The following is a 23,675-nucleotide window of genomic DNA, read 5'->3' as shown; positions in this document are numbered from 1 at the left end:
CAACGCTATAAAATTGATTACTGTAAAAATGTGTCTTAGGGGAGTATTTCTAACTGTCTAGGGGATGGGCTGTGTGTGACGTGGACACTGATCGCTGCTCCCGATGACGGGGAGCAGCCGATCAGTGTCCTCTCAGGCAGAACGGGGAGATGCTGTTTAGATCGGTATCTCCCCGTTCTTGAGCTCTGTGACACGATCGTGGGTATCGCTACAGCGATCGAGTCCGCAGGTCCTGCGGGTACAGTCACGGAGCTTGCGGCAGGCGCGCACACGTGTCCTTCTGCTGATGTATATATGCCGACAGCGGTCGGCAAATGGTTAAAGAGGGAAAAAAAAAAATTTTGAAATTGATGGCAGCAACACCTTTTAAAACGAATATGGACGGGACAGCAAAAAGCTGGCATAGTAAGTGGAACTAGCAAGGAAGAACATTTTGCAGCTAATTAGATTAATTGGCAACAGGCCAGTATGATTGGTTATAAAAAATAGCATCTTAGCGAGTCAGAGTTGTCTTAGCCCTTTTACACACGGTCGGACATTCTGACAACCAAATCCGTTGGATTTTGTCCGAAACTGTTGCATACACACGGTCTGACAAAGTTGTCAGAAAATCCGATTGTACATAACGTGATGGGGTTATTTTGTTAGGACGGGACTACGTTCAGGCTAGTAGCCAATAGCTTTGGTCTAGGAATTTGATCTGAGCGTGCGTGGCGCTTTGTCCGTCTGAGTAGGCTACACATGATCGGAGTATGTCCGATCGGAGTATTTTGTCGGAAAATTTTACGGGCAAGTTGTAAAACTTGGTCCGGCGGAAACAGTCCGATGGAGACCACACACAGTCGGATTATCCGACAAAACAGTCCGATAGGACACATTCCGTCGGAATCTACAGCCGTGTGTACAAGGGCTTAGAAGTAAAAATGGGCAGAGGTTCAACAGTCTGTGAAAAGCTATATCTAAATATTGTAAAACAATTTCAGAATAATATTCCTCAGTGTAAAGTTGTAAAGACTTTTTAAATGTATCATAATCTACAGTACAGTAATCTACAGTACATTCTGAGAATCTGCAGAAATTGTGCGAAAGGGACAAGGCCGAAAGGCAATATTTAATGCCTGTGATCTTCGGGCCCTTAGACGACACTGCAAAAAAGGCATGAAATTAGGCATGAGTCTGTGATGGACATTATTACATGGGGTCAGAAATGCTTCCAAAAGTCAGTCTGTGAACACAGTTCGCTGAACCACCCAAAAATGCAAGGTTAAGCTCTGTCATGCAAAGAATCCATATCTGAACATGATTCAGAAATGCTGCCTTCTCTGGGCCAAAGCTATCGGGGATACCAACGATCATCTCACGGTGAGGAAAAATGGGGAGATGCTAATGTAAACAAGCATCTCCCTGTTCTACCTAATGACACTGTCACTGATCAGCTCTCCCTGTAATCGGGAGCGCTGATCAGTGATGTGCCACACACAGCCCTCCCCCCAACAGTAAGAATCACTCCCTAGGACACACTTAACCCCTAGCGCCATCTAGAGGTTAACCCCTTCACTGGCAGTGAAATTTTTACAGTAATCAGTGCAATTTGCTTGGCATTAATACAGCGATCAATGCTAGTGTTCCCAAAAATGTGTCAAAATTGTCCAATGTGTCCGCCATAATGTCAGCCACAATAAAAAATCGCTGATCGCCGCCATTACTAGTAAAAAAAAAAAAAAAATTATCTATAAAAATGCCATAAAACGATCTCTTATTTTGTAGACGCTATAACGTGCGCAAGCCAATTAATATACGCTTATTGCGATTTTTATTTTATTTTTTTCCCGTCTACGGATTTACTAAAAGAGGGGTTGATACACCGTGGCAAACGTTCCTGTTCCAACTTGTTTGTGATGTGTTGCTACCATGAATTTCAAAATTTACCTTTTTAAAAAAAAATAAAAAAGTTTTTCAAATGGTACATTATCTCAGTTTAAAGTGGTTGTAAATGCTCAGCCGCTTTTTTTTTTTATTTTTTAAATTTTTTTTTTTTACAAACCTGTCATTACCTGCTGTGTGCAATAGTTTTGCACAGAGCAGCCCTGATCCTCCTCCTCTTGGATCTCCTGCCATGGGCTCCAGCTGTTGTCTCAGAACTAGTGAGGAGGGAGAGAGGCTCTGCTCTCGGGCACATTGAAAAATTGCAAACGCATGCTCTGTCAGCTGGTCAGAGAGAGTGTGGTTAATTTACTCTTTTTTTAACAGGGAGTCCATGTAGGATAGTTCCTCTGCAGCACAAGACTGTAATGGTGGTCTTGGGTATGCTGAGGATGGCTGTCGGCTCATAACACGCTAGAAGGGGCTCTGCAATGAACTAGCGACGAAGGAGAGCAGCACCAATCTAAGTGCAGCAATGTAAAACCATTTATTTCTAAGTAGGCAATTCGAAACTCACAAGATCATAGCTTTATCACCATGACATTGTGCACATTGCTGGATCGTGCTCAGGTAAGTAAATGGGGTTTAGGGGGGAGGAGCTGCATGCAGAAGTTTTTTTGCCTTAATGCTGAGAATGCATTAGGGTAAAAAAAAACTTTTTCATTTTAGAATGTTTTCTATTGTGAATAAAATATAGGTTATGAAACCCATGATAAATGCTTGGGGGGTCCCCCGTTCAGGGTGACTAGGTCTAATGAGTTGTATGCCACTGATTAATGGGGGTGCAGGCTGAGGAAAGGTTTGTCCAGACACAAAGGACACTGTACAAATCAGGAGAGCCTGGCCACCACACACCTCGTCTGGCTCAAGTGGACCTCCATGATAAAGCCTCGGGGGGCTGAGTTGAGGCTGCTTTTATCTGCTACTCACTGGGGCAGGTGAGGTTTGCAGTGGCCAGGCTATCTTTCTATTTTTATAATGGGTTTATGAGACTCTCAAATCATTGCATTCTGTTTTTATGTAGATTTTACACAGTGTCCCAACTTATTTTCAATTGGGGTTCTATGAACTTCTCCATTCTGCAGTAGCAATGGCAGTCCATACCCTTTCTGTGAAGTGGCAGTGCATTGGATTTGTACCAGCCATGATACACCTTTGGCAAAAGGTGGGGCTCAGTGTGACGGGAATGAGATGAGGCACATCCAGGAGTCCTGAAACATTGTTTTTATTGTTTGTGCCATTTCATATCCACACCACAGACCGCGTTTAGAAAGCACAAAACACATAAAAGGTAATGGCATTGTAAAAATGTGGAGTGCAAACTATTGAGGTACTGTACATAGCATAGGGGTAACCTAGCATGTGTAGCACTGAGCAGATTGTATTTTGGATAGAGCTTGAGAGGCACAGCTAGCTTTTGGCTATAATAGGCATAGTCACTGGCAAGACCCACAAGAGGAAGCTACTATGGACCATGAGAGAGAACCCAGTGAATGTACTGTGAACAGCCATGGGATAGCTGATGGAAAATTTTACATGTGTAACAAAGTTTTTACCTGAGCAAGAGCTGAGCTGCCAGTAACTTTGTGTGGACAATGGCAAGAGACTTGCCAGAGATGCTACTGCAGACAGTGTGGCAAGAGCTACAAAAGAAGCTAGAGTGGATATAGGGAGACAACTGCACTACAGGTACAGTGGTTTTAGTGGTCTGCACACTTAAGGGAGTGGGTAGTTGGAATTTGGTGATTGGTGAAGAGAAAGTGTCTGAGAGATATTAGATGTAGAGATGAATGATGTTGACAGCTGTTAAATACTTTGATATTTGCTTCCACAGACTTTGCCACTATCCACCAGTCTTTCAAAATCTATTTACACTTCTACGAATTCAAAGCCAGCTAACAAGAGCACAGCGAGATCAAAACCTTTAGATGCACAGGATGCACTAAAAAAGAAACAGGTATAATTTGTCATCTCTAACCTCCTATACCCAATCATTACCATTGCAGTGGTGTATGCAATAATAAAGTAACTGTTTTCTCTTTTATTCTAAATGTGTTGTTGCTAACAAACATTATTCTATAGCGTGCAGTAAATAACCAGTACCCTTTATTCTATGTGCTTTTAAAGCTGAACTCCAGGCAGATATTGAATCTCACAATAAATCCAATTATGTATACAATACATATAATTTAAGCCTACATTTAGCTTAAATAAAAACAATTTCGCATAAAGCACATAACGTACAGTTGATATGGTGTGTCCCTTGTGGTATTTTTTTTTTTAGGCCTCATGTACACTGCTGCTGATAAATGGACATTCAGAGGCAGTTGGATTCTTTTTTTCCAACTGCCCCTGAGCTCATCTAATGTTATCTTATGTGTACACGTACACAGGTTCGTTTTAGGGCTGCAACTAATGATTATTTTCATAATTGATTAGTTGGCCGATTATTGTTTCGATTAATCGGTTAAAAAAAAAAAAAAAAAAAGACAGGACACAACTATTTCTTCTTAAAGTGGAGGAATGGGCAAATTGGAACACATCATTCTAACTGTGTTAGTCCCTAGTACTCAGTTTACCTTTTTTTTTTTTTTTTTTTTTTTTTTATGTATTTTTCCCATTTTATCTACATTTGGACTTTAAAATTACCCCTAATATTCATCTTGTTATCCCACTCCACAGTACCTGTGCATAGTGGCTGTTGTAAGATATTGATCCCTCTCTCCCCTCATACCATTCTAGCAATCCTTTGATAGCAGCTTTGGAATGACCAGCTGGAATTATTCTTTATTGTTTTTTTGTATTTTTTTATTTAGGCTCACAGCTCACTGTTCTATGCTATGAGTGAACAGTCAGCCAATAGAGTAAAAAATAATTTAAGCATTTCTTGGATCATTGTTGTATCAGGCAAATTTTTTTATACAGGAATACTCTACATCAGTACTTCACAAATTTGCTTTGAATCTAAGCCCCCTTTCACATGATAGGCCCGCAAAGATCCGCCTGTCCATTTTTTCAGGCAGATCTGAGCGGGCCACCCATTGACTTGTATGGGCAGGTGGATGTCAGCGGAGATGTGTCCACTGACACCTGCCAGCCAATAAGATCTGCTCAAAACAGACAGACAATGGAACTCTGACAGGTCCATCCCTGCATGTAGGCGTAGGCTCCCCAACGCGTTCTTTTACGTTTATGTGTGTGGTGGGGGGAGGCCTCAAGAAACCTTTTTTATTTTATTTTTTTTACAATCTAGAAGACAGAACGTCCCATATATGATCATTTTTTTTTTTTTTTCGTCTTTAATGAGACGACAAATAAAAGACCCTGCATGGCTCCCCTGTGCTCCACTGTGCTCCACTGAATGTAATGCATTACATCCTTTCCCGGTCAATGGGGACCTGGAAGTGACATCATACACAGGAGATGGACAAGCAAAGCCTAGGATACAGATCAGTCGGTGGGGCAGGGTTGGTGCCTGTGGAAGGTGTGTGGAAGCATTTTGGTGGCAGCCCAGGCACCAGGATGCAATTTATTGTCGCCATGGCGACCTGACGCTTGAGATTTGTGGAGCCCTGCTCTACATCCTACTTATGATGCTGAAGTGGATATTTTACTGTGTTTTGCGTCTGCTATTTAGGGATTGATTGGAGAGCTTTGACATTGGACAGGTTGCATTAAAGAGCTTAGAACCAGCTCTATGCACTTGGATGGAATACCAAGGGTAATTTTGAATTCAACTAGTTTAAATACCTTAATTTGATTTAAGTCTCTTGTAATCAATTGTAAGGCCCTGTTCACATTAGGCAATTTGGAAATGCAGGCAGAATCGCAGCAAATTGCATCAAAACGAACATCGCTTGTTTGTTTGAGTGCTGTTCTTTCCTAGTGTTACCCAAAAATCTGTAATTCTGCCACGATTGTCATGCGTCAGTCATGAGGCAAAATGTGTTTAAAAATTGTGCTAAACTTGTCCTCCAAAAAGGAGCAGGAGTTTCTTTTGGGTGACAGACACACATAGGACAGTCTATTTTAGTGAATGGGCTGCCCTATCATGCTTTCATAATTGCAAGGGGGGGCGGGGGGAGTGATAATTACTGCAAAGCAACATCTAAGCGGGTCCTAAAACAGCCCTTAAGCTTGGAGAGAGGGTCATCACTAAAGACTAAGGCTGGGTTCACACCTATGTGAATTGGATGCGGGTTTCCCTTGCATCCAATTCGTATAGCAGGAGATTTTGACCGACTCTCTATGGAGTCGGTTCACACATCTCCACAGCACGACCAGTGCATTTTTGCAGGAAAAAGTGTGCCTTTTTTGGTCCGTTTCAGGTCCGAATTCAACCTGAAATGTTGAACCAGGACGCTGTGTGACTGATGTGGCTCATATGTGAACCCAGCCTAATAAGGTGTTCTCCATGTACAATTGATGACCACATTCTGACAGGAAGAGAGAAGCGTTAACTCAGTTTATGGCTGTGGGTAGGGAAGAGACCTAGCGGTGTAGCAGTGAAAAGTCAGTTCACCAGGCTAGCTGGGCTGTGTATCTCATGGCTGGATGAACAGACAAATCCTTTAGTAGGCAAGTCTGCTACCTGGAGCTAAGCTTTAGGCGTCATGCACACTGGACATTTGGCCATCTCTCCTAGATGCCTTTTTTTCTCCTGGCAGCAGAGATTTGACAGAAATAAAACACTTACACTGCATCTGGAGAGTATTCACAGCGCTTCTTTTTCTACATTCCACTTGTTTTCACGTTTTTTTTATGTTGCAGCCTTATTGTAAAATGAATTAAATTCATTTTTCTCATCCAAAATTCTTCAAACAATACCCTATAATGACGACGTGAAAGAAGTTTGTTTGAAATATTTGCACATTTATTAAAAAGGGAGAAAAACAAACAAACATATGTATATAATCATAGCCTTTGCCATGACACCCAAATTTGATCTCAGGTGAATCCTGTGTCCACTGATCATCCTTTAGATGTTTCTACAATTTGATTGGAGTCCACCTGTGGTAAATTCAGTTGATTTGACATGATTTGGCAAGGCACACACCTGTCTGAGGTCCCACAGTTAACAGTGCATGTCAGAGCACAAACCAAGCCATGAAATCCAAGAAACTGTCTGTAGACCTCTGAGACAGGATTGTATTGTGGCACAGATCTGGGGAAGGGTACCGAAATATTTCTGCAGCCTTGAAGGTCCCAATGAGTACACTGGCCTCCATCTGTAAAGGGTAAAAGTTTGGAACCACCAGGACTCTTCCTAGAGCAGGCCTGCCAGCCAATCTGAGAGATCAGAGATGGACATTAGTCAGGGAGGTGACCAAGAACCCGTTGGTCACTCTGAAACTCTGGCATTTCTCTGTGTACAGAGGAGAACCTTCCAGACGAAAAACCATCTCTGCAGCACTCCACCAATCAGGCCTGTATGGTAGAGTGGCCAGACGGAAGCCACAGTGAAAGGCGCATGACAGCCCGTCTGGAGTTTGCCAGTAAGCACCTGAAGGATTCTGAAACCATGCAAAACAAAATTCTATGGTCTGATGAAACAAAGGTGGAACTCTTTGGCCTGAATGGCAAGCGTCATGTCTGGAGGAAACCAGGCACTGATCATCACCTGGCCAATACCATCCCTACAGGGAAGTATGGTGGGGGCAGCATCATGCTGCGGGTATGTTTTTTAGCAGCCGGAACTGGGATACTAATCAGGATCGAGGGAAAGAAGAATGAAGCAATGTACATAGACATCCTTGATGAAAACCTGCTCTGGACCTCAGACTGGGGTGAAGGATTTTCTTCCAACAGGACAACAACCCTAAGCATACAGCCAAGCTAACAAAGGAGTGGCTATGGGACAGCTCTGTCAATGTCCTTGAGTGGCCCAGCCAGAGCCCAGACTTGAACCTGATCAAACATCTCTAGAGAGATCTGAAAATGGCTGTGCACCAACGCTCCCCATCCAATCTGATGGAGATTGAGAGGTCCTGCAAAGGATAATGGGAGAAACTTTCCAAAAATAGGTGTTCCAAGCTTGTAGCATCATACTCCAAAAGGACTTCAGGCTGTAATTGGTACCAAAGGTGCTTCAACAAAGTATAGATCAAAGGCTGTGTATACGTATGTACATGTGATTTTTTTTTTTTTTTTTTTTTTTTTTTTTTTTATGCATGATGTTTATTAGAAAACACAACAAATATAAAAAACTTTACAGCTTGCATTTAAGGCACAGAATTTTGCCATACAGTTTACCATCAGAAGAGGTATATTCATACATTACTTCTAGCATCCAATACCATCTCATACTATACAATTCAGGTATTTAGTCTAAAGGAGCTGATTATTTGTGCGTTCGCACTATATTCTGATTTACATGCTGTAAGCGCTTTACGTTCTCCACCCTCTTAGTGTATTGCTCACTTTCTCGTCTTTTACCTCAACAGTCTATCCATCACATGATCAACCTGGGGAGAGGCCAGTAGTATCCAACCAGGCTGCCCATAGTTTATCAAACTTTTCCCGGGTGACCTCTGTCGAGTGATGTATTTCTCCGACCTTATGGTGTCTCCCATTTGGGCAATCCATTCCTTTAACGTTGGAGGCTCAACTGCCTTCCAATGTCTAAGGATCAGCTTGTGAGCCCGAAACCGTGCCCTGGCTATGTTCGGTTTAAAATTGTCCTCCATAGGAATGTGATCTAGTATCCCCAGTAATGCATGGTTTCAGGTCTCTAGGTATGGGGGTCTGATGTACTCTGTTTAATGGCGGCTAAAACCCCTGTCCAGAATAAATGTAGTTTGGGGCACCTCCAGAGCAGATGTATGCAGTCCCCATGATCTCTTGCACATCTGGGGCAGTTGGAGTCCAGTCTCTCTCCCATCTTGAACAATCTGTTTGGCGTATAGAGTATAATGTATAACTGGGTTTACTGTTGGACCACACTCCTCCATTTTTCTCCCTGTCCCTATCCCACCCATCCCTGAGGCTTAGAACAGCACGGTTTCTTCACTCAGGCACTACTAGTTGAACGGCGCATAACTCGGTCAGGGTGGTGAGTCTGGCGGTGAGGGCCCCTTAGTCCCCAACAGGTGGCAGACAGGGTGGGTCAGCATGGCTTCAGAAACTGATGTTTCTTCCCCTAACTCCCTGCAATGTAACCGGCTCGTCTGCAAACAGTGCAGCGCCTTTGGACGCCTTGTGGGGAGAGCTCTGATGCATACTCGGGCCCCGCTGAGACTGGTGGCAAAACACATGGCGGTGCGTTACCCCCTTGAGAGCTTTCCTAAATAATGGTCGGCTCCTCCGGTCGTTGATCCCCCCAGTATCCAGGTTAAATAAAAGTAACCACAATCTCGGTAGAAGGGGCTCCTGTGTTTTAAGGATCCCACGGGCAGGAACCGAGTCGGTGGCCTTGGCCTGTTTGTTCTTTATTGTTGGGGGGGAGGGGGGGGGGGGTCAACAGTACGACCAGTACTGACCAGAGCACTTGTGTCGCAGGCGCTTACTGAATAGGCAAAACTTTTGCACCGTGAATTGGAGGCGCAGCAGGCTACTCCTGTCTGCAGGGAACTAGCAGACCTGTTAGTGCACGGTCTTAAGTATGTTTGGAACGCGGCTCTGGATATGCTTCCTCTGCTATCCAGGGTTTCAGTGTCTGCAGTGGTGCTGAGGAACCTGATTTGACTGAAATGCTGGTTGGCGGACCAGGCATTTGAAAAAGCCTTGATGGCTCTACCCTTCCTTGGTGATCGGCTCTGTGGAGCCTCGTTGGATGACATTAAGAATGTCACAGGTAGGAAAAGCATCTTGCTTCCACAGGCCGAGAAGACTAAGAAGCCACGCCGCAGGCAAGGGCCCTCATTTTCCGCTCAAGAGGTTTTGTCATCCGCCCGGGACTTCAGCTAAACGCCAGTCCAACAGGCAAACAAAAGCGTCCCTGGAACCGCAAGCTTAACAAGCCTGCGAGCAAAAGTGCTACCGCATGAAGGTATGCCCCTGCCCGTCATACGGGTATGGGGTCACCTTCGGGAGTTTGCAGCCCGGTGGGCCTCTCGGCTACTTGACCAATAGGTCTACGAACTGCTTTCCTCTGGCTACAAGATGGAGTAACTCTCTTGGCCACCAAAACAGATTCCTCCCTTCCAGCATTCCCATACTCCCGGCTCGCTGGGAGGCCCCATGGGGGCAGTATGGGACCTGCTAAGTCACAGGGGGATGGTGCCTGTTCCAGAGTTGGAAAGGTTCCTGGGGTTCTACTCCAATCTGTTGTCCCCAAAAAGGAAGGCGTACGTCCAATCTTGGACCGAACAGCCTCAATTGCTTTAAAGTACAGAGGCTCAGAATGGTATCCGCTTGCTCAGTAGTCGCTGCACTCCACCAAGGGGAATCCCTGGTGTCTTTGAACATCCAGGATGCGTACCTGCACATACCCATATGCCTCAGGCATCAGAGGCTTCTGCGAATTGCTGTCGGGAAAGCTCACTACCAGTTTGTGACTCTCCCCTTTTGGCTTTGGCTTCAGCACCCCGAGTCCTTACCAAGGTATTGACTCCAATTTTGGCATGCTGAGACAATGCGGGATCGCAATCGTAGGTTATCTGGACGATCTCCTCCTGAGCAGCTTCCGTCTCAGTATTAAAGGAGGATGTGGCGATCACCATGTAAACCCTGCAGGAATTTGGGTGGCTGTTGAACCTAAAAAAGTCGGTGCTCATACCGATTTCAGAGCTTGGAGTACCTAGGCTTAACGCTGGATTCCATGGAAGCAAGAGTTTTTCTCCCTTCAGACAAACTGCAGACTCTCAGAGCAGCGGTTAAACTCTTGCAGAGCCGCAGGTGGTCGTCGCTGCCTTTCTACATACGAGTTCGGGGCCTCATGGTGGCCTCCTTCGAGGCGGTACCGTACACCCAGTTTCACACCAGAGTCTTGCAGAAGGAGATATTGACAAAGTGGGACATATCTCCGTTATCCCTGGATCGGCAGATTCAGATGAGCCAGTCAGTCAGGGACTCCCTGCTTTGGTGGCTGAGGTCCCCGGCACTTCAGTCCAGGAAGTCGTTCCTACCTCTGCATTGGACTGTGATCTCAACAGATGCCAGCCTGACCGCCGGGGTGTAGTACTGGGATTAGTCGTCCCAGGGTCTCTGGTCGTGTGAGGAACCTAAGTTGCCGATCAATGTGCTTGAACTCCAAGCAATCAGACTTTCTCTCTACGTGGTCGATGAGACTACGAGGGCGCCCGATTAGGATCAGGTCAGATAACGCCACGGCGGTGGCATGTCTACTATCAAGGAGGAACAAGAATCTTGCCTGCAGCATGGGAGGTCGCTCACATCCTTCAGTGAACAGAGCGACGGGTACCGGCCTTGTCGGCCATTTACATCCCGGGAGTAGAAGCTGGCAGGCGGACTATCTAAGTTGCCAGATGCTGTACCCAGGAGAATGAGAGTTGCATCCGGAGGTGTTCAGGCTACTGTGCCTGCGGCGGGGCACACCTGACGTGGATCTTCTGGCCTCCCGTCTCAATCAGAAGGTGCCGAGATTTGTATCCAGCCTCGCTGGTAGCTCCGTGGGTTCAGTACCAACTGATCTATGCCTTTCCTCCACACAAATTGTTACCACGTCTGCTTCGCATAGTGGAGGCTGAGGGGATTCCAGTAATACTGGTGCCCCACATTGGTGTCCGCGTCCCAGACGTGCCGACCTAGTACGTCTGGTTACGAAGGCTCCCGGGCGACTGCCGTTGGGAGAGGACCTTCTGTGTCGAGGTCCAATTCTCTATCCTGTTTACCATCCCTGGTTTTAATGGCATGGCTGTTGGGAGCCAGGTGCAAAGGTACCGAGGCCTCTGTGATCTCAACTGTTGAGCAGGGAAATTATTTTCTCGGAAGATATACCGTCGTACCTGTAAGGCACACATCTCTGTGTGAGGAGAAAGGATAGCGTCCGCGTACCTATTCCGTTTCCAGGATACTGCTGTTCTACAGCAAGGAGTAGACCAGAATTGGCTTTAAGTACCATTAAAGGACAGATATCAGCCTTGGCTGTCTTTTTCAGTGGCCCCTGGAGTCTCACTCTCTAGTGAGCATTTTTGTTCAGGGGTTCCAACGTGTAGTTCCTCTGGTGCTTTCACCGTTAACACCAGGTTCAGATCCTACGGGGGTATCGGTGCTTCAGAAACTGCCGAGATACTCCCTTCTGGACTTTTTCCCCAGAAAGTGGCCTTTCTAGTGGCCACGCAGGTGGTTTCAACATTCCACGTCAATGAAGACCTTGTGTTACCCTCTCTGTGTCCTAAACCGACACATCCTAAGAGGTGGCCCCTTATTCCCTGGACATAGTCAGGGCTGTAAGGATATATGTTCTTGCACGGCTCCCTTTAGTAAGTCAGATTCTCTGTTCATTTCGGTAGCTGGTCCGAAAAAGAGGTATGGCGGCCTAGTCAACCACCATTTCCAGGTGGATCAGACAGATGTAGTACTGGCTTGCGCCTTGAAAGGGTAGGTGCCCCCCTTTCCTGACGAGGCCCATTTCACCAGGGCAATTCGCTCTGGTGTGTAAGGCGGCGACTTAGTCGTCCGTTCACACTTTTACCAAATTCTACAGAATAGATGTAAGCGCATCGTCGTCTGCATGTTTTGGCCGAAAAGTTTTTCTACAGAGTGGTTGTAAGCACATCGTCTGATGCATTCCTTGGCTGCAAAGTTGCAATTCTGCACTCCTTTTCCTGTTTAAACAAAATACAGTTACTTTGAGTATAATGCACAGGTGCATTGTTGACCGCAAGTTCTGATGCGGCTAGATAGGGGGGTGACTCCCTTGTTAGGGAGCACTTCTGGTTGTGGGTGAAGGTTATATATATATATATATATATATATATATATATATATATATATATATATATATATATATATATATATATATATATATATATATGTATGTGTGTGTGTGTGTATATGTATATATATATATATATATATATATATATATATATATATATATATATATATATATATATATATATATATATATATATATATATATTTATTTTTTTTTTCTGAAGTTCACTGACTGACACAGCACCCTCCCCTCCTATTGATTTGCGTTATACTGCTTGTTGACGTACTGAAGCTGCAGGAAGCAGGCTGAGGGGATGTTACTGGAGGGACCACCCCCTGGGCGCAACTGTAAAGTTCTGTTTTTTCACATGTATAACGTGTTCTGCCTAGTCCTCTCCTGAAGGTGGCGTAACAACCCTATGGTCAAAATTAATGGAGCTGTGTCAGTCAGTCAACTTCAGAGAAAAGGATTTTACAGTGAGTTCAAAAATCCTATTTTTTTTTTTTTTTTTTTTTTTTTTTTTTTATGAGATTAACCCTTCCCACCAGGGACATCTTAAGGCGGGACCAGATTTTGGCTCGATCACGGATTCTATTTAATAGTGGGGTCAGGTTAAGGGAGATAAATTCATGCAGTTCTGAGGTGATCTGGACTCCTAAATACTTGATACCTGTAGACACTGGTACCTTGTGTATCGTGCTTGAGGTTTTGGTCCAATTAATGACACTTTCTAAATGGGTCCCAAATTTGCCAATCCCTGCCATAGCTTCCTTCAGGGAGTCAGCCATGCCCCTCAGAAGTAAAATGGTGTCGATAGCATTAGCTTCTCCTGAATTTCTCCATATTGAAAAAAATGCACTCCCTGGTTTGCTATAATCAAGGCTGCCATTGGCTCAATGGCGATAGTGAATAGGAGTGGGGACAGTGGGCACCCATGGCGAGTGCCCCTAATGGAGGGTGAATAGTACAGAAATGTGTCCTGCCTCGCTGAGGACCGCCCGAGGGTGAGCAGTATAGCAGCAGCGTTTGGAGATTCAAGTAAAGTCTACGGAGGTTGATGGCTGTGGATTTTTGGGACATAAATCCTGACTGGTCCGAGTGGATAATGGAGGAGATGGCCCTATTAAGTCGTAGGGCCAAGACCTTCGCCAGGATTTTGATATCACTCTGCAAGAGCCTGGGTCTAATGGGTCTTTGCCCAGTTTTAAGAGAAGTAGAATGCTATCTCTAGTCATGGCGTAAGGCAGGCACTTACATTCTCTAGCATAATTATGGACCTTTAGCAAACGTGGCAGGATAATTCCCCCATATTTTTTGAAGACCACGTCCATGGAAAGGCCATCATCCCCAGGGGCCATAGAATTCGTGAAGAGGCTAAGTGCCTCTTGTAATTCCTCAAGTTTAATCGGGGCATCCAGGAGTGTACGCTGAGAAGTCGACAGACCAGGGAGCTCAATTCCCTGCAAATACAAATATATAGGATTTTTTTTTTTTATATACATTTCTGTTTTTCTATAGGATTAAGGTCTTGAGACTGACTAGGCCTCTCCATGACCTTAATGTTTCTTCTTGAGCCATTCCTTTGTTACCTTGGTGGTATCTTTTGGATCATTATCATGCTGGAAGACTCACCCACGACCTAGCTTCAGTGTTCTGGCTGAGGGAAGAAGGTTCTCATCCAAGATTTTACAATATTTGGCCCCCCCCTTTTTTTTTTTTTTTTTTTTTTTTTTTTCAGAGGTGGTTTTGCTCCATGCAAACTACTTTTTGATTTCCATGTATGGGGCATGGAACTTGCCCCTGGAAGGTTGGGCAGAGGCTGTCAGACCATGGGAGGATATCCTTAATTTAACATTTTCATCACTCCCTGTACTTTAACAAAAATAATTTGGCCATAAACGTGAATGAATGAAGAATGCAGTTAAATTGCATAGTATTGCCAAAGTTTTTTTTTTTTTTCCCACATATTGGAAGATAATTTAGTAGCAGAATATCCCTCTTATTTCTAAAAGAGAAGGTAATTTTTACAAACTATACATTCATAGCAGACACTTTTGAACACATAACCTTAACATGTTGTGTATGAATTGAACCTATCTGAAAATTATTTGAAACTTTTTTTTTTTTTTTTTTTTTTTTTTTTTTTTTTTTTTAGGAAGCGTTAAAACTACAACAAGATATGAGGAAGAACAAACAAGAAATGTTAGAAAAGCAAATAGAATATCAGAAGGTATGTACATCTGGTTTTGGACCCATCATGCAAGAGTAATTTCTACTTCAGTTATTACATTATTATAGCGTGTTCTATGGCATAGCCTGTTTGTAAAGGTGTTTAGGCTCTTAGGATTTCATGTTCACACTTTCAATGTGGATTTTTAGTCCCAGGACCATGTAGCACTCAAGAATAGCGCTAGAAAGGTTGTCTTTTCTGAAATGAAATCATTTATCCCTAGACACACATTGAAGGATAAGGTCTCCTTTTTGGGCAGCATTTCACTTTTCATAATAAATAGAAGCATTTTCCAATGCCATTCCTGCGTTACTGCAGTTTTCAGTGTGTTTGCTGCATTTGAGGAGCCTTTATCAACACAAACACGATGCACATTTGCAGTATTTATGAAACACATGGCAAAGAGCACAATTTCTGTGCCAATTGCCATGCGTTCGGAAACACACAGATGTGAATGGAGCCTCATTGTTCTGTAAATGTACCAATTTCATTTTCGGGCCCCATTCACATCTAGAGTAGTGGGAGCGCATGTTTTTTGGCTCATTTTTCCAGTGATACACATAGGGCAGCCAGTCTTTCAATTGGCTGTGCTTCACCTGTCAAAGTAGCTCATGGGACATTTTTGTAAATTTGTTACTGCATTTGTCGCCTTTTTTTCATGTGGCAAAATGTGTTTCCTTCTGTGTTTGGTGTGCTGTTAAAAACTAATGACATAAACACAGCTAGGTAATTTTAGGTGTATAACTGTGGCCATACACTATACAATTTATACAATCTCCTTTTTAGATTTACCAAAACTATATAATAGGAGACCCCATCAATCCAATCACTCTATCCAATCAGTCATGCACTTGCACTACATCAGGGATGTTTCGTGAGCTACATGTGGAAGTCAGGCAAATTCACACACAGAGGAATACCAAGGGTGCTGTGAAGCTGGTAAACGCTCTTTCCTGGGTCATACTGGCTGGTCCATTCTGTGTGTCTGTCCTCTACCAGGAAGTTTCTGAAGTGATCTGCAAATTACAGCCATGGATGGGGGTGAGGCCTGGTCTTCAAAACCAAAGAACATTTGTATTTTGTGCAACAGAGGTACCTTACTGGTATATTTGTACACCGGGGAGCTACATTTTAGGTGGGAAAAAACAGGTGAACGTAGCATTTAAAGAACATCTTTAGACCACCTTTTTTGAACAGTTCATATCTAACCATTGCTAAGAATGTTTGTGGAGATAGTCCTTCAAAACTTGTGCTACTTTGTTATAAATACCTTTTTATGTTTTCAGATGTTGATATCAAAACTAGAGAAAAACAAAACCATGAAGGCAGAAGAGAGGACAGAAATCATGAAAACACTAAAGGTACTCGACGAGAAGATCTCTCAGGTGAAAGATGAATTGAAGACACTAGCTGCTCCATCAAAAGTGAAATCTAAGACTGAGGTATGTTTAGCAAATCTTAACTACCTCTCTACCACTGTATTGTTAAACTTCCACCTCCCCAGCATTTTTTTTCTTTTCTATTTGTGGAGTGCAGTTTATATATGGCACTGCAGAAATATAGCATGGGCAGCAAGTGCACCCAATAAATGTCTGACTGAGATCAGCCATAAGGCACAGAGCCATTTAGAGTGGCTCTGTGTCTTGTGATGGCCAATCACAGCGATCAAATGAAACCTCTGTTTGTCTTAAATGAGACTCTTCCTCCTCTGGTGCTGATTCTCACAATCCTCTTCTTTCCTCCTTTGACTTCCTCTTCTGTCTTCCACCCCAAACTCACTCATCCATGTCTTTATGGACATCGCTTTGTGCACTTGTGCGCAGTCATGTTGGAACAGGAAGGGGCCGTCCACAAACTGTTCCCACAAAATTTGGCGCATGAAATTGTCCAAAATGTCTTGGTATGCAGATGCCTTAAGAGTTCCCTCCACTGGAACTAAGGGGCCAAGCCAAACCCATGAAAAACAAACGCATCATAATACCCCCCTCCCCACCAAATGATTTGGACCAGTGCACAAAGCAAGGTCCCTGAAGACATGGCTGAGCGAGCTTGAGATGGAGGAATTTGACTGTCCTGCACAGAGTCCTGATCTCAACCCGATAGAACACCTTTTGGATGAATTGGAGTGGAGACTGCGAACCAGCACTTCTTGTCCACATCAGTGGACAAATGCGCTTCTGAAACGTTCCCATAGACACTCCTAAACCTTGTGGCCTGCCTTCCCAGAAGAGTTAAAGCTGTTATAGCTGCAAAGGGTGGGCCAACTCAATATGGAAACCTACGGACTAAGACGCCATTACAGTTCATGTGTACTTGTGTAAAAGCAGGCACCCCAATACTTTTGTAGTGTGTGTGTGTGTGTGGTTGTTCTCAAAAGTTTGCATACACTGGCATTAATATTGTGACACTTTGGCATTAATATTGAAAATATCACTGATCATGGCAAAAAAAAAAATTTTTTTTATTTAAGGATATCATTCACATGAAGCCATTTATTATCACAGTTTTTTGGATCCTTTTAAAATCATAACAGGAATCGCCCAAATGGCCCTGATTAAAAGTATATATACCTTGGAATTTTTTGGCCTTGGTACACACACAGAAGGTGGCACACACAGGTTAAAATGGCAAAGGTTACTTTCCCACATTTGTGGCTTTTTAACTGCTTGCCGACCAGCTGCCGCAGTTTTGCGGCAGAATGGCACGATTGGGCGAAATGACGTTGCCTTACGTCGCTTGGGCTCTAGGGGCGCACATGATGTGTACTCGGAGCCGATGCGAGTGCGTGGCGGGCGCGTTGACTGCCGGGCATCCGTGATGGCTTGTGACAGTGCGTGAACCGGGATCTGTGTGTGTGTGTGTGTGTGTGTGTATAAAACACACAGGTTTCCTCTCCCCTGAGAGAACTGGGATCTATGGTGTGTTCAAAGTATGAACAACTATCTCTCTCTTCTCCTAGTCAGTTCCATCCCCCCTACGGTTAGAACTCACCTAGGGAACACAGTTAACCCCTTGATCACCCCCCTGGTGTTAATAACTTCCCTGCCAGTGACATTTATACAGTAATCAGGTCATTTTTATAGCACTGATCGCTGTATATTTGTCAATGGTCTCAAAAATGTGTCAAGTGTCCAATTTGTCTGCTATAATGTCGCAATTCCAATTAAAATTGCAGATCACCGACATTGCTATTTAAAAAAAAAAATCACAAAAATACCATAAATCTATACCCTTATTTATAGATACAACTTTTGCGCAAACCAATTGGTATACGCTTATTGTGATATTTTTAGGGGGAAAAAATGTAGAAGAATATATATCGGCCTAAACTGAGGAAGACTTTTTTTTTTTTTAATTTGGGGGCTTTTTATTATAGCAAAATAAGTTGTGTGTTTTTTTTTTTTTTTTTTTTTTTTTTTTTTTTTTTGTCGCTCTTCTTTTTTTGTTCTTTCTCTTGCTCTATCATAGTCATATTTCTGTCAAAGCCTGTCAAAAAAGCTATAACCCAAAAACTGTAGAGGAAACTGTTCATTGTAAATCTACCAATCAACCTAAAAACAAAATCTTAATAAGGTAACAAACTAGTTTCAGGTGCAGATGTGAAATTATAAAAACAACGATCAAAGTTGGTGTTCAATTCCTGGAATTTTATTGGACCCGATTTGTGTATTCTTTGGACCTCTTTTTGTTTAATTCACGGTTCCTTTCCCTGGCATGTCTCAAAGGAGGTGCATGATCAATCCCTATATATATTTTAATAGTACTACTGTGCAAGACTTCATGTTTTAGCCACAGAGAGTTTACATTTTCTATCTCTCGAAAAGAATATTTTTTGGCATGATATTTATTTCTTAACTTTTTGAGTGGTCTCCCCCACATAGAAGACCATGTGGGCACACATCAGCCATAACATTATGACTATTGACAGTTAACCAATTGACCTCCCTTCATGACCAGGCCATTGTTTGCAGTATTGCACTGTTACTTTAACTGACAATTGCATGGTCCTGCGACACTTTACCAAAGTATAAAATGTATGTCTTTTTTTTTTTTTTTTTCCTCCCCACAAATAGAGCTTTCTTTTGGTGGTAATTGATCACCTTTGGGGTTTTTGTTGTTGTTTTTTACGCTATAAACAAAAAAGATGGACCTTTATGAAGAAAAAAATTTTTTTACTTTCTGCTCTAAATCCTATCCAATTAAAATTGAAAAAAAAAAATCAAACTTCATAAATTTAGGTCAATATGTATTTTGCTACACAGTTTAACCACTTCAATACAGGGCACTTAAACACCTTCCTGCCCAGACCAATTTTGAGCTTTCAGCGCTGTCGCACTTTGAATGACAATTGCGCGGTCATGCTACACTGTACCCAAATGAAATTTTTATCATTTTTTTCCCACAAATAGAGCTTTCTTTTGGTGGTATTTGATCACCTCTACGGTTTTTATTTTTTGCGCTACAAATAAAAAAAATACCGAAAATTTTGAAGAAAAAAAGTTTTTTTGTTTCAGTTTCAAAACTTTGTAAATAAGTACGTTTTCTCCTTCACTGATGGGGCTACACTGATGGGCACTGATAAGGCGGCACTGATGGGCACCAATGAAGTGGCACTGATGAGGTGGCATTGATGAGCACGGATGGGCGGCACAGATGGGCACGGGTGGGCACTCATAGGCGGCACGGGTGGGCACTCATAGGCGGCACGGGTGGGCACTCATAGGCGGCACTGGTTTTATACTGTACTAATGGATGCCAATCAGTGCCAAACAATAATGCATGCCAATCACTGATTGGCATCCATTATGGGCACTGATTGGCATCCATTGTGCTGACCATGGGCATCCCTGGTGGTCTAGGGAGGATTACCTTTTCCCTGGTGGTGTCCCTGGTGGTCCAGTGTGGGCATCCTCGGGGGGGCTGTGCTGATAATCGATCAGCACAGACCCCCCCCCCCCCTGTCAGAGGAGCAGCCGATCGGCTCTCCTCTACTCGCGTCTGACAGACACGAGTGAGGAAAAGCCGATCACCGGCTCTTCCCATTTACACTGTGATCAGCCGTGATTGGACACGGCTGATCACGTGGTAAAGAGTCTCCGTCGGAGACTCTTTACCGAGATCGTAGTTGCCGGGTCAGACTGACACCCCGCAACAACGATCGCCGCGATGCGCGCCCCTGGGGGCGCGCAGCGGATCATCCTGAGGACGTCATATGACGTCCGGTCAGGATTATCAAACCACTTTGCCGCCGTCTATTTGTAATAGGGCGGGCGGCAAGTGGTTAAAAAAAAAAATCACAATAAGCTTATATTTTTATTTATTTCTTTTTACCAGTAATGGCAGCGATCAGGGACTTCTAGTGGACCTGCAATATTGCAGCAGACGTTGACACTTGATAATTTTGGGGAACCAGTGACACTAATACAGTGATCAGTGCTGAAAATATGCATGTGTGCCCAGACTGTGTTAGTGTACTATGTGCGGTGCTTTTACTAGGGGAAGTAATCCATTTCATTCCCTGCTTTGCAGGGAGAGTAAATTAATTCCCTGCTGACTAGACGGAGCTCTGCCTTGTTTAAGCAGCGCACTGTTCTTTGTGTGTGTCGCTGGTGATCTAATGACCAGCATCTGCTGTGTAAAATCACAGCAGTGCTGGGTCACCACCGGCACACGCCCCCTAACTGGAAGTCAGATCATGTACCAGGTACATCATCTGGAGCAGCAGGGCCGCCTTGCCGCCGTATATCTGTTATACGGTCAGCAAGCGGTTAATGTGAAACCATTTATTACAAGTGACAGTGCTTGGAAATTCTAAATACCTGCAATAGCGTGCATAAATGAAATGCTGGAATTCATAATCCTCAAATTAAACCCCCAAAAAAGTAACAAACTATACATGTAATGAGGGGCAATCACCACTAGGTGGCAACCATCCTTAACCACTTTAAAGCGGGAGTTCCGTCTTTTTTTTTTTTTTTTTTTTTTAAAGCCAGCAGCTACAAATACTGCAGCTGCTGACTTTTTTAAAATAAGGACACTTACCCGCCCAGCGCGCCCGCGATGTCGGCACCCGAAGCTGATCTCTCGATCGTCTCTCGGGTGCTGCCGCAGCCATCTTGGGTATGGGAATCAGGAAGTGGAGCCTTTCGGCTTAATTTCCCGGTTCCCTACTGCTCATGCGCGAGTCGCGCTGCGCAATAAGGATGGTCCCCGCTGTCTCTGGGATCTGTGTGTTTCCCAGCAGGCAGTGGGGGACTTTTGGAAAGGGGCGTAGATTCTGCGGAAAGGGGCGTACCTTCTGCAGAATCTACGCCGGAAGTGAGTGCAGATACCTGCACCCCCCTCCCCCCTGAAAGGTGCCAATTGTGGTGCCGGAGGGGGGGGAGGATTCCAATGAGCGGAAGGTCCACTTTAGGGTGGACCTCCGCTTTAAGACCTGACCTATTTTTCAAACTTTATAAGTTTAAAATTATAATTTTTTCTAGAAAATTACTTGGAACCCCCAAAAATGTATATAATTTTTTCTAACACCCTAGAGAAAAAAATGGCTGCTGTTGTAACACATTCTGTCACACTGTATTTGCGCAGCAGTCTTACAAGCGCATTTTTATTTTTTTTTATTAAATAAGACAACCGTAATGTTGGCCCAATTTTTTTATTCTGTGAAAGATGTTATGCTGAGTAAATTGATACCCAACATGTCACGCTTCAAAGTTGTGACTGCTCGTGGAATAGTGTCAAACTTTTACCCTCTTGAAAATTTCCATGTGCGAAATTTAAAAAATTCTACAGGTTGCATGTTTTTGCCTTAGAGGTCTAGGGCTAGAAATATTTCTCTGGCTATAACTATCGGGGTGATACCTTGCGTGTGGTTTGGACACAGTTTTCATATGCAGGCGCTACTCACGTATGCCTTTGCTTCTGCGCGTGAGCTTGGCGGGACATGAAGTGTTTAAAAAGTTTATTTTTTCTTGTTTATTTTACCTTTTTATTTTTTCACTGTTCTTTGAAAAAAGTCACTTTTATTCCTATTACAAGGAATGTAAACCTCCCTTGTCCTGTCATCCTTTTTTTCTATTACCTCTTAAATATGAGATCTGGGGTCAAAAAGACCTCAGATCTCATATTTACACAAAAATGCAATAAAAAATGCAGTTTGAAATAAAAAAATAAAAATAAATTCTTTAAGAACTATGGGCAAAAGTGACGTTTTGACGTCTCTTCCGCTCTGCATTTGTATGGAGCTTGGTGGGGGCCATCTTCCCCTCTCTCAGCTCCATACCACAGAGGGCACAGGATCTGATTGCCTCTGCTGGCAGCTCTGGTAAGCAGCGGAGGGCACCCGGGAGGGTGCTTCCGCCGCCGATAAAGGTGATCTTGCAGCGACTCTGCCTCAGAGACCACTTATATCTGAAAGCGGACTGCCTGCTGAAGAGGATACTGCGCTGCTAGCTGCTGCCATAACAACGATATTTCTCTTCAAAATACCACCATATAATGACAGTGGGCGGTCCGGAAGTGGTTAAAAAGTGCTAATAAAGTCCCAAAAGTGCAACAATGAATATCCATCTTCCTCCTAAAAGTGCAAAGTCCCAAAAATAAGTGCAGAGATGAATATCAATCTTCCTCCTTAAAGAGGAAGTAAAGCCAACAAAAAAACACCCTGCAGGGCATAATAAGCTAGTATGCATAGCACAGCACATAGCATACAATGATATATTGCCTTGCGGACCATTAGGGTGTTATGCAGGTCCAGGGCAGTAATCCCCAGCTGGGGAGTTGAGTTAAAGGCCCTTGTGACATTGTCCACAGTTATGGCTGAAGGTTGGACCCCCCCTGGGGGAGTTGAGAGCTCTAGCAGCAGCCATATTGACTGCACTCATTATTGACAGTATAGGTTCGGCGGATAGCTTGTCTAGTGTGACTACAGGTCATGTGGGACTAAAAGTAGCAGCAGAGCATTCCTTGTGGGTCTACAGGTTACAGCAAATATTGAGACCACACCACTTTCCCTTGTGGAGCACTAGCATCGGGCACTCCAGGGGTAACCAGTGCATAGTTGCTTATTGGCCCAGTGTCCTCTTGACGGACTGGGACTGCTGCTCTAGCGCGCGCGCGCACACACATGTACACACACGCACACGTGAGTACACCCCTCATATTTTTGTAAATATTTTATTATAGCTTTTCATGTGACAACACTAAAGAAATGACATTTTGCTCTACATAAAAATGGCCTAGGCTTTAAGAATATTGCCTAGACCCTGAAACTAAAGCCTCATACACACTATCAGGTTTTCTGCTGATTTATTTATTTTTTTCCCTTCAGATTTACCAAAACCATATAATATGATATAATTTCAGGTGGAGGCCTTGTCTGTGTTTGTGTTTTTTTTTTTTTTTTTTTTTTAACAAACCCCTGGCGTTTCGACCCGATAGTAATCTAAGGTTCTTTAAGGAGTTAGCCAGAACTAGGCCAATACCATTTAGGATTCTGCCATAATTGGATTTATGAATAGTATTGCAAGGTTGGTGAAAACGTTTGCAAGAGGAAGAGCTGTCCTTAAAGTGGGCCACTTTCAAAACTGCAATTTTGATTGTGACATAGACAACCAGTCGCAATAGCGAGTTACGGGCACTTTTCTATTGAAATTCCTTTGCTGCAAATATTTGAGGATAGGC

General features: G+C 43.6%; 1 protein-coding gene across 2 annotated transcripts in view; it reads left to right on the top strand.

The window, feature by feature from the left end:
* The window catches only part of RBM27 (RNA binding motif protein 27), a 179,563-nt gene that overhangs the window by 120,570 nt on the left and 35,318 nt on the right, over positions 1-23,675 (top strand). For both annotated transcript variants that reach the window (XM_077473000.1, XM_077473001.1), the window contains 3 exons: positions 3,758-3,880; positions 14,919-14,993; positions 16,280-16,435. In XM_077473000.1, the coding sequence (XP_077329126.1) occupies positions 3,758-3,880; positions 14,919-14,993; positions 16,280-16,435 (354 nt within the window). The remainder of the gene's footprint in view (positions 1-3,757; positions 3,881-14,918; positions 14,994-16,279; positions 16,436-23,675) is intronic.

Source organism: Lithobates pipiens, unplaced genomic scaffold (genome assembly GCF_037356315.1).
Source record: "Lithobates pipiens isolate NorthernLeopardFrog02 unplaced genomic scaffold, aLitPip1_a1.2 Scaffold_8, whole genome shotgun sequence".
Lineage (NCBI taxonomy): Eukaryota > Metazoa > Chordata > Amphibia > Anura > Ranidae > Lithobates > Lithobates pipiens.
This window is presented reverse-complemented; position numbering and strand designations above follow the sequence as displayed.